Genomic DNA, 10,851 nt, shown 5'->3' on the forward strand with positions numbered 1-10,851 from the left:
GTCGTTAGTCATAGCTGACACTACCTGTCCTTGCCTTAAGCTACTTGTTTGGCCTGAATCTCTGGTTCTGGGGAAGAAGAGCGTGGTCCTTTAGAATAGTCCGCAGACCAGATACAAACTCCCTTCTTCCTTGGCTCGCTGGGGGTGGGCTCCTGAGCACCTGGCTGCGATTGCAGCGGGCACTTGATTGCGTTCCCATTCGCAGTGAGGCAGGTCTGAATAGCTGAAGAATAGTCACTAACACTAAGTCTACTTAATTCAGAGTCACTTTTCTTTCTATTTCTACTCCCAGAATTGCCCTATTGTGGCTTTGTCTTGGTGTCCGCTTAGAGGCTCTGTGCTTATGTTCTGTCGTGGCAGGCCTCCGACAACTTGGCTGTCCTGACTCTAGGAGTTACGTGGCCTCTAAACCTTTTGAAGCAGAGTAACTACAGCTGCGTGAGCAAACCAGGTGGGGTGTGTCTAATCCTGGTGTTTGACTGCGGCTGCTTAGGTGGTTTCCTCTGTAGTGGAAGTGCAGTAGATAATGTGGTCGAGACAATGTATAATATTCCTGGTTAACCTGGTCAGGCATGTGCTGCAGTGGGAGCATGCGAGCACTGACTGTCACGGAAGACTTCACAACACTCAGGTACTGAGAAAACAGTGATTTTATTGATAAATTATTGTGGGACAACTGTACCTGCTAGCAGTAGTAACTAGAATCAGTTAAAACAGTGTAATAACCCTGGGGCATACCTTCTCCTGTAAGATGTGCTTAGCAAGTAACTGACAGTGCCAGCCAGAAATGGGGATACTGGCACACGGCTGCGTGGGGAGCTCTGTCCAGACACAGCCGGCATTACGCGAAGGTGGCCGGGCCTCAGGAGGAAGGAGGCCATCAAAGTGGTTTCCAAAATGGTTTTCTTAAAACATTTATTGGGCGGTTAGAGTTTATTGTGTATGTTGCTGGAGTCTTCAAGGCACAGAAGACATGTCCCTTCCCACAGCGACGCACTGACTTGCAGAAAGTGACTGATGCCTTTGGACCATCTGTGCTTTGTCTTCTCAGAAGCGAACTACCCAATACATCTAGAAGGAAGCCAGTCGAGTATCATTACCAGCGACTGGAGTCTTAGTGACAGTGCTGGTGTCCTTTATAAGGCAGGATGAAAGTTTTTTCTCCTTTCCAACACTTAACCAACACAGTGGTCTTGATAGCAATGAATGGAGAGAATCTCAGTGTGCACCTTCTTTTTTACTTCCTTTTCCTTTGACAAAGAGAACAAACAGCACCAGCCTCTTTCCAAAGGGGAGCACTATTGCTTTACAGGAACTTGGTGTCAAGGTAAAGAGAAGCCACTGAAGGGAAATGCCCGGAAGGGAATCAGAGCAGGGATAATAATGGACTGATTGCCACAAAAGACACACAGAATCGCCTTTTGTGGAGCGAACTTTAGAAGACTTAAGAGAAACGAGCTAATGTTAGGTCTCAAGTTCTGGGTGAGGTTTTTTCCCTAAAGGGGAGATGTCACTGGTTTCACTATCGGTGCAGAGGTGGGATGACTTGAATTTCTCCTCCTAAGGAAGGACTGTGATACTCAGAATAACATCGAGGCCAGTCAGGTTGTAAGGCTCGTCACTTCTGAGGGGCAGCTGAGGCTTCTCTTTCTGCCTTTGGAAAGAACAGACTGGAGAGACTAGGTTAAAGGAGGTGAGGAGAATGTTAGGTTTTCTTGAGCTATGGTGATAAGGAAAGAGGGCAGCGAAGACACATCTGCAGGTGATTTTGGTCGCTGGAGGCTTCGTGTACTGCACTTGGAAGTGGTAGATGGCAGAATGTTCTGGTGGGGTTGTGTGTTTTGGTGAGTCCAGTTCTGCTGGGCACTGGCAGTTCTTTGGCCATTTGCCTGTTAGCGTTAAGCTTGATCAGTGATGTTGCTGACCTTGGCCCAGGCCGGAAAAGTGTCCAGGTGGAAGAGACTCACTCCCCAGGTGTTGATGGCCACCATCACGATTACCAGGCCAATGACATTGACCCCCAAGCCAGCTTTCACCTGTGGGAAAAATAACACCCTAGTCACCCTGAGCAGGCAGAAGTTCAGATCCCAAAGTGCTCCCCATCTCTCCCCCCTCACTGCCCCCGTCTCAGCCTCACCCCTGACAGGATCATACCTGTCCTCACCTGGCATTCTCCAGTCGCCTTATAGAGTAGCATCGGGCTGAAGGATATCGGGAAAGGCAGGGAGGACTTGGGAATGGGGTGGGGCAAGTAGAACCACCTGCCCTTGTAGCTGTCTAGTCCCGGCCTACAAGAAGTGTACTTGGAACGCTGGTGGTGACAGTTACGCTAAAATAGGCGTCCATAGCTGCATGGTAGGGAAATGTGTCGAACATAACCAGGTCTCTCTAAAGGAGGAAAGTCTCAGAACCTTTAATGTGCTCACAAACACAGGGAAGCTGTGTGTCTGGAACGCTGTGTTCTATGAAGCTGTTGCCACTGTCATCTGGTTTTTCAAGGAACAGCTCATGGAAGCAGTGGGCCTTGGAGTCATCTGGGCGAACAGGTCAACTGCCTCTGCTCAGCGCCTCAGAGAGGTGACTCCTGCGTGCTAGCTTTGCTGCTTGCTTCTGAGGGATGCCACCTGTTCCACGTGTGTGGTGGTGTTGACATGCACAAGGGGGCATTGCGGGAGGATGGGGTGCAGTGACAGGGCCAGGTGGGGATGTACAGTGAGGTGGGCGGCAGCCTACTGGGGAGTGAGCGCGAGCCCACTGGCCAGATTCAGTTCTAGGGAAAAGCGGACACCAGGCAGTCGTTCCAAGCCCACGGGTAGACACGACCTCCCTCCGCTTTCTGGCCGAAGCCTGGGCCTATCAATCATCGGTCTCCTGGGGCTTTGGGTGTGGAGAATCGCCCATTCATGTGTGGAGGCCACAGGTTCTAGAGGAGCTGGATGTCAAGTTGAGCTGGACCACAGCATGGTGTGAGTGGAAGAGGACACAGCAGTGTCGCATCAGTGTCCCTGCTGGGGCTGGCTCACTTGTCATGCACTGCCTCTGGCCCCTGGATTGCAGGCTGGAGGACAAGGAGTGAATATTGGGGACCTACTGCATAGGAAGTGGGAGGACAGGAGATGGCGGTAACGCTCAGTATGAGCAGACTGAGCATTGTACAGTAAGATTTGAAGGGAGTGGGGTTGACCGAGACGCCCTCCCTGAAGGACTGCAGAGACTTAGACAAGACCTTCGAATGGTAGAAAGGATCTGAATATCCACTTCCAGCCTGAAGCTCTTTCTGACCTCCTCCACTGGTGACTGAGAGGGCTGCTTAGGGCGAGTTTCAGCTCTTGTGAAAAAAATTTTAGGCCCTCAGCAAGGAGGGAGGGGACTGATTTCACCCAGGCTCCAACAGTCGTGAAGATTAAAAAGCATGGCTAAGAGTGGAGGAGTAGCGGGTGGGTGGCCCCGGCACTGACACCAGTAAAACATCTCTTCAGAGTTATCTTTTGTGAGCCCAACTGAAAGTAAGTGAGACATGGGTGGAAGCCGTTGCTGTCTGGGAGTTGCAGGAGGGTTGTGTGAGTCTTGGTCTTACAGAATCGTTCTGCCTAGGTTTCTACAGTTTCTCATACTTCACCGTCTGTGAATAAACCATCAGCTTTTTGCATGATTATCCCCACTGGCCCGATGAAGAAACTGAGGCAAAGACATGTGCAAGCCGGGCAACATCTGTCTGCTGAAGCCTTCTCTGTTTCATGCACCCACTTCCCCCCAGATAGGGTTGGAAGGTTGAACGTTAGGGTGTCATGTTACTGCTGTTCTTGGGGCTTATGGACCAGCCCAAAGTAATCCCACCAGTACCGTTCTTTCTGCCACACCTGCCTGACACTTGGCAGGCCAAGGACGACACACAAAATAGTAAAGCTCAGGAGATGTCCTGTAGAAAGCCTTGCAGGAAGCAGGCGCCTACAACTCACCATGTCTTTGATCTGGCAGTGCCCATAGCTGAAGACGATGGCGTTGGGGGGGTTGCCCACAGGCAGCATCACTGCAAAGGAGATGCACATGGTGACTGGGATCAGGGTGTAGAGAGGATTAATGTGCAGTGTTTCGGACTAGGAGAAGAGAGAATGCACAGAAACGTTAGTGTTGACCTTGGACTTGCATTTCCTGTGCTTCACCTCCCAAACATGCTTTAAGTGATGGTTGGTGCTGGCCAGCCTTGGCTGGACACCCAGTGCTGGGCCCTCTGGGGTACCCTGTGCTGCCAGGCCACGTGGGCCCCCTGTGCTCATGGCCCGTGGACACATGGGCGTTTGAGTTACTTCCAGAAGAGGTATCTTGTTGGTACTGGGCTAAGGAAGTGATTTTAAGATTGTTTTTCATCAGCTGAGAAATTCTTTCTTCAAACACAAATCTCACGAGTAGGCTGCTTTCGTTGGAAGTGTGTGGAATCCCTCCTCCTTGGCATCCTGGTGTGAAGTTACGTTTTCTAGTTAAGATACTGGCTCGATGCAGTGAACCTGAACCCCAGGTCTTGCTCCCAGTGTTGTCCAGTTGTAACTCAGTGAGCTCCCACACTCCCACCAGATGGGGGTTGGGACAAGTTGGGGGAGGAGCAATGACAAAGAGGTGGCATGGAGGGGCATGGGGTGGCCAGAAGGAACAGGGGGTTAATTTTGTTGGGGCTGGGGAGAAGCTTCCCTTTGCAGGCTCCTGTTTGCAGACTGGGACAGAGGCAGTGGTGTGTCTGGCGTGTTGCCTTTACGGCTGCCTAGCCAGGCTGGGACACCTTTGCTCCCCTCCTAGTACGCTAATACTCTGAGGAAACAGAACGGGACTGGCCTTGCTCTCGGTTCTCAGAATCTCCAGGACAGTGGAACTCTGTGGAGGTGGTAATGACACTCGGCTTTGCTGCCAAGTGCACTCTGGGAAGCATTTTGCCTCCATTATCTGTAGTTGTTTCTCCAGCTTATTGCAGGGCCTTATGTCAGAAGAGAAAGGTAGATGATGACTGTGGGGAATTAGAACCCTACGGACTTCAAGTTACTCTGTCCTTATTTCTGTTGGGCTGCCTTTACACTTAACCCTTGTCTTCTGGAAGGAGTTTCTAGAAGCCTTGCTGTGGTTTGTCACTTAGCTATTTTGTTTTATTTATCAACTTAGTTTCTCAAACTATGGTTTGCATCCCCATCAGCGACAACAGTGGCATGACCAGCAGAACACATGGGCTTGGAGCTGGGCCCTGGGGCACCCACCTGAACCCCTGGGACTCTGCTGAACTCACCAGGCTGCACAGGATGGGCAGGAAGATGGTGATGGTGGCTGGGTTGCTCACAAACTCTGTGACAATGGACACCAGGATGCATGCCAGCAGGGTGACAGCCCACGGAGGGAGGCTACTCAGGGACAGCATCTGGTGTCCAATCCACGTGGACAGTCCAGAGCTCTGCGAGGGGGTACAGTAAGAAGAAAGATGGGAACATACATTCTCAGTAGAGTTGCTACACTCCAGGAGGTCAAGCTGTGGCGGGGCTGAAGATTGGGCCCAGTAGCATTCTTGACATTTATGATTAGATCATTTCTGTAGCTCAGAACATTTTTTAAAAAAAGATTTATTTATGCACACAAGAACTGGGGTACAGGCCAGAGGTGTGGGGGTCGGGTGAGAGGGTTCACCAGAGACAGAGTGGAGAGCAAGACAGGTAGGTCTGCTGAAATACACGGTGAGGGGAGCAGCCGGTGGGTCAGGAGAGATCTGCTGCGCCATGGGGGTCAGCTCCCTGGCCGGGGATTGAACTCGTGGTGCGATGGCTGCTGATAGCTTGATAGTGCTATCTTTTTAACCCCTGTGCCACCAGGGATGCCCAGAACATTCTTTTTTTGTGGTCTTAGGGTTACTCGGCCGCCATCACACATGGAGAGCACCTGAAGTGTTGTAACCCTTCTGAGACTGCTTTGATGGCTGCCAAGGGTGGGAGATCTATGACGAGCAGCCTCTCTCTCAGCCTCAGTCTCATTTCTCATTCTCCAGCTTCTGATGCTTCCATTCTATGCGTCAAACCAACAATGCTCTTTACGTAGACTGCCAAGAGTAATTAAGGATAGTTCTGCTTTGGAAATCAATTTCAGCACTCAAGAAAGGTGTCTGTCTGGATAGACACTGTTCTTACTGTCCTTTTTTTTTTTTTTTCAGGGGTGGGAACAGTAAGAGCGCAGGGTTGAACAGTAAAAATGTTGAGTAAAGAGAAGCGATTTTACAGGGGCCTCCCTGAGGTTAAGCCTCAGCACCATGAAGCTATCACAGCCACTGCAGCACGAGTTCAGTCCCGGCCAGGGAGCTGACCCATATGGTGTGCAGACCTCTCCTGTCTCCCCGCTGCTGCTGCTCCCCTCAGCAGTGTACTTCAGTAGATCAGCCTGTTCTGCTCCCTACTGTCTCTGGTGAATCCTCTCACCCTGTCAGACCGCACCTTGGGCTTACACCCCAGCTTTTGTATGCATAAGTAAATAAATCTTTTAAAAAGAGAGAGAGAGAGAGAGAGAGAGAGAGAGAGAGAGAGAGAGAGAGAAGAGGCATTACAAATCTTTCTCCACTTAGGGCTAGGTGCTGCCTCGCTGCCCTAGAAGCACAGTCACTCAGCCCCAACCTACTTTAGCTTCACATGCTCAGTGGCTGCTGCCAGGATCTACCATCTGCCAGTGGTTTTTACAAAAGGCCCTTGGGCGTTAGCAACGTTCACACATATCTGCTCAAATAAATGAGTATTCTCCCTTGGATGAATTTATATGGCTGGAAGCTGTTCATCTGCTGATGGTGCTGTCTCTCCCCCTCCCCTAAAAGGCCAGGGCAACCTTTTGAGTTTTTTGTACTGGAAAAATGCAGATCGCCTTGAGAGCACTCTCCTGCACTCTCCCGCTCACCCTCGGCATCCGCCCCCTCTACCCCAGCCTGTGGGCTTGCTGACTGCAAGGGAGGGAGGGCGAGAGCAAGGAATCATTGTGTGATTCCTCAAGCTGTCTGTCCTGCTCCAGCTGTGCTTTAAAGAGGGCGCCTGCCTTGTGAGCAAGCTTCCTTTTCTCTGGTCTCCAGCTTCATCAAAAGCTTTGGCCTCCACATCCCTGTGGCCACCTCAGGGCAAGCCCAGAGCCTCCACTGTCACCATTTTACCATGGAGCACTTTTTTTTCTCTGTCCTCTGCGCTCACTGAGAGCTATTAGTTCATATGCGGGAACTATATCAGATAATGGCTGGCACAGAGCCTCAGAACCTGCAGGAACTCTCTCTAACACATTCAGCTGCTCATCAGACCAAGACAAAGAGGCAAAATCAATCACCTGAGTGGAAACAGTACTCACAAGTACTATTTTTTTCTAGAACTGTTTATAATAGATTTGAGATGAATGTATGAAGTAGGCTGCAAAGTTAGAAAAAGCCACAAAGGTTAACTTTTAAATTCTCAATATGAAAACCGTTGACATTAGCTTTTCCTCACTAATGCCAAGGCCTCTGAAATTTCATGAAACTCAGAAGGAATCTCATTTATTATACCTGAATTATTCGAATTAGTAGGGTCACTAGGTTTTATAGAAATAACACCACTATCTGTATTTCCCGCCCAGACCTGTAATGACTTGGTAGTAATTTTGGTAAAAATAAAAAGGATACTATGGGGTAAGTGTTGGGCCAAAAGAAACAACTGACAGTAAAGATAAATATGATATCCTGAACCCGGGATTAGAAATAACGACAGCATATATATCTAATTGAGTGACTTGAGGCTTAATAATGGTTAATGAATGAGGTTCACTATGAATGTTGATGTGTGCCAGTGAAGCCTTGTAGAAGTATCCATAAAGATACTTCTGGTGCTTGGTTCATAGGTGAGAGGAGGGTCTGATTAATATGACTATATTTCTGAGCTTCACTGCTTCACCTCTGGGCCATGTTTACATAAGGCCCGGGGCAAACTGGAGAGTTCTGGGGAGCCAGACCAGCATGGCAGTTGGTGGGGGGGGGGTGAGGGGGGTGCTATTTCCATGAGGAATGACAGAAGGAATTAGGGAATTCAGGTTAAAAAAAAAAAGTTGACCTAGAGGGATTTATTGTATTTTTAAAATATTTTTTTTATGCATATGAGAACTGGGGTACAGGCCAGAAGTGCAGGGGGTAAGAGCATTCACCAGTGACAGAGTGGGGCGCAGAACAGGCAGATCTACTGCTGCGGGGAGCAGCGGGGAGACAGGAGAGGTCTGCTGCGCCATGTGGGCCAACTCCCTGGCCGGAGATCAAACTCATGCCACAGTGGCTGGCAGTAGCTTCATAGGGCTGTGGGTAGCCCCTGTGCCACCAGGGAGGGCCAGGATCTATTTTAATAATTACTACCAAGATGAGAGTTCCAGAAAGTAGGGCTAGACTGATGGCGGAAGACTTCCAAAAGAGCTGAGCTGAAGGGAAAGGAACTGTTCTTTGTGTTCCCTGTGGAGGGAACTCTCACTGGGTGGGAGATGGGATTCTGCGTCCTTCCTAGTGTAGACTCTGTGAGCTTCTCTCAGTGATGCGGGTAGCAATGGCCACCTCGGTGGGCGACCAAAGGTGGGCCACGTCTAGAACGGTTAAAGAGGGAGGGGGAAACTGACCCTTAATGTGCTCCACTCTTAGGGTGGTTTTCCATTTCAGAAAGGGGTTGACTAGAAAACTCACCTACTTCCCACCAGCTCCCTTCAAAGCCGCTCAGCCCAAACTTCCCAATCAGGAAGTGGGGAGGGCAATTAATCAGCTTTAATAGAAGCTCTTCAAGGGGGCTCAGTCTGTGCTGACCGAGGGACAACAGGCGGGGGGTGGGGGTGGGGGGTGTCCTGTGGTCTCTGGCCCTCAGACACAGCCCCATCACCCTTGTCAGAGCCCTAGAAGGTGGTGGCTACTCCATCCAACAAACCATTTGCTGTGGGCGCCCTGTGTGGTGACAGCAGGCGGCTCCCTGCAACCTGATCCCAGCAGTGCTGACTCAGGCCAGTGGGACAGGATTTCTACCCCGGCTCCCAGGGACCCTGGGGAACATTCCCCTTTCCCAGCACCCCCAGAGCTGGGAGGGGGACTGGGAAAAGGCCCAGTTAGAGGAACACTGTAAGACGGGTTACCTTGCTGCCAGAAGCCAGAGCGTAGCCTCCTCCCACCAGGATGACAATCTCCCAGGGCATGGTCTTCTGGAAGTCCTTCCACGTGATGATGGGCTCCATCCCCGGGGAGGGCTCCTGGTTCTCCCCTGTGGTGCCGGCAGACATCGAGGTTGGACAGCGCAACCCTGACAAGTGGGGCCAGAGGCCCAGCAGCCCCGGCTGAGTGGGGAGACGGCTCTGCTATTTGCGGGGAGTCAGAGAGCTCGCTCCGGAAACTGTGACTAGGGGATTGACCAGAGCCAGCCCCGGCTGCCCTCTCCGTGGCCCTCTTACCATCCTTCTTTTTCCCAAAGCAAGGTTTCTTGGCTGGAATCAGGAAGAGGAGGAAGCCAAGGAAGACAGAGACCGTGGCGTCGGTGCGGTAGCCTTTCCTAGTGGAGAGACGGCAGGCTGGAGGCGTGGGTGGGCAGGCCTGGGGCAACCTGAGGTCTGGGCAGTATCGGGGCACACTGCTTCTCTGGGACCCAGTCTAGCTGGCCGTCAGCCTGACGCCTGGCCGTGCCTGCCGGTGGAGGAATTGCTGGGCCTCGGTTGGTGTCAGAGGGGCAGGGCCTGGCTGGGGCAGAGGTGACTGTAACGTGCAGACCGCTGGAAGGAGTGATGGGGAAATACTCGGAGAAGAGAGACTCGGAAAGGATGAGTCCACTTTGCAGTGTGGACCTCACCGTGAGTGTCGCCCTCAAGTGGGGAGCCAGGCTGGGAGAGCCTGGGCTGGGCCCCGCATGGCCATGCTCCCTTCATGGCTGCTATTTAGAGACAATTTTCTGCTCTAGCTTCCATGACAACCGGTGGAGTAAGGAGGTGCCAAGAGCTTCAGTAATGAGGCCAAGGCAGAGCCAGGGCCGGCAGGTAGCAGCGCCAGCCCCGGACTGGGACTCTTACGACTGTCTTCTTCCCAACACCACACTACAGATCCCCAAGGGGGACTTGCCCAGGAGCGAGGTACTTCTGGGGTTCTTGACTAAGCATCTAGGAGGGGACAACGGGGCAGCTGTCTGAAGAGTTTGGGTGCCAGGGTGATTGTTGGGGACTCCAGTCACTTACTTTTCAAAGAAAGAATCCCAGCCGGGAACAAAGCCAGGCTCCCGGGTGAACCACAGCACGGTCATAAGGATGAAGAAAAATCCAGTGACCATTTCAGGGTAGCTGTGGAAGAAAACAGAAAGGCCTCTGGGAACTGCTCCTCCACTTGGCTTGGGGGGGCTCCTGCATTCAGGGCCCTGCGCCAGGGCCCTGAAACTCAGTGATGGCTTATCCCCTGGAAGGGCTGGTCGTGCGGGGGGAGGAGGGCCGAGAGGATGCCAGAAGATGCGATGCCAGCCGTGTGCACTGGAGAAAGTTAGCCGGGAGGGAAAGAGAACAGCGCAACGTACATTGCAGAATAAAACTCCACCCGCCACGAGAAAGCGGGGCACAGGCTGGGGCACCTATGAGGTAGTTTGCAGATGTCAGAAGCCTCACAGTCGGCCACTCCTCTCTGCTAAGAAGATAACCAGATGTGCACGTGGACACCTTATCTGTTACTCAGTCCATGCAGAAGTGGACACGACTTACAGGTCACGGATGGTCTGTGACAGTGCATGTGTCTCCGTGTAATGGTGGGGTAACGTGAGACGTAGCTAATACAGACGCTCTCCCAGCAAGGTAACGAGCTGGGCCTAAGGGCAGTGGACAGAGGCATGATGCAGA

General features: G+C 51.7%; 1 protein-coding gene across 2 annotated transcripts in view; it reads right to left on the bottom strand.

Annotated features, from left to right (window-relative positions):
- Positions 1–643: 643 nt before the first annotated feature.
- The window catches only part of SLC13A4 (solute carrier family 13 (sodium/sulfate symporter), member 4), a 34,726-nt gene continuing 24,518 nt past the window's right edge, over positions 644–10,851 (bottom strand). Inside the window, exons 11-16 of one of the 2 annotated variants that reach the window (XM_004677071.2) lie at positions 10,207–10,308; positions 9,436–9,533; positions 9,124–9,248; positions 5,270–5,431; positions 3,960–4,097; positions 644–2,036 (exon numbers count right to left, since the gene is read on the bottom strand). In XM_004677071.2, coding sequence (XP_004677128.1) covers positions 1,899–2,036; positions 3,960–4,097; positions 5,270–5,431; positions 9,124–9,248; positions 9,436–9,533; positions 10,207–10,308 — 763 coding nt within the window. In that variant the 3' untranslated portion in view covers positions 644–1,898. Of the gene's footprint in view, positions 2,037–3,959; positions 4,098–5,269; positions 5,432–9,123; positions 9,249–9,435; positions 9,534–10,206; positions 10,309–10,851 lie in introns of those variants that run through there. The other variant, XM_012721084.1, reaches the window with a different exon arrangement.

Source organism: Condylura cristata, unplaced genomic scaffold (assembly GCF_000260355.1).
Source record: "Condylura cristata isolate star-nosed mole 26May11 unplaced genomic scaffold, ConCri1.0 scaffold00005, whole genome shotgun sequence".
NCBI classification, from domain to species: domain Eukaryota; kingdom Metazoa; phylum Chordata; class Mammalia; order Eulipotyphla; family Talpidae; genus Condylura; species Condylura cristata.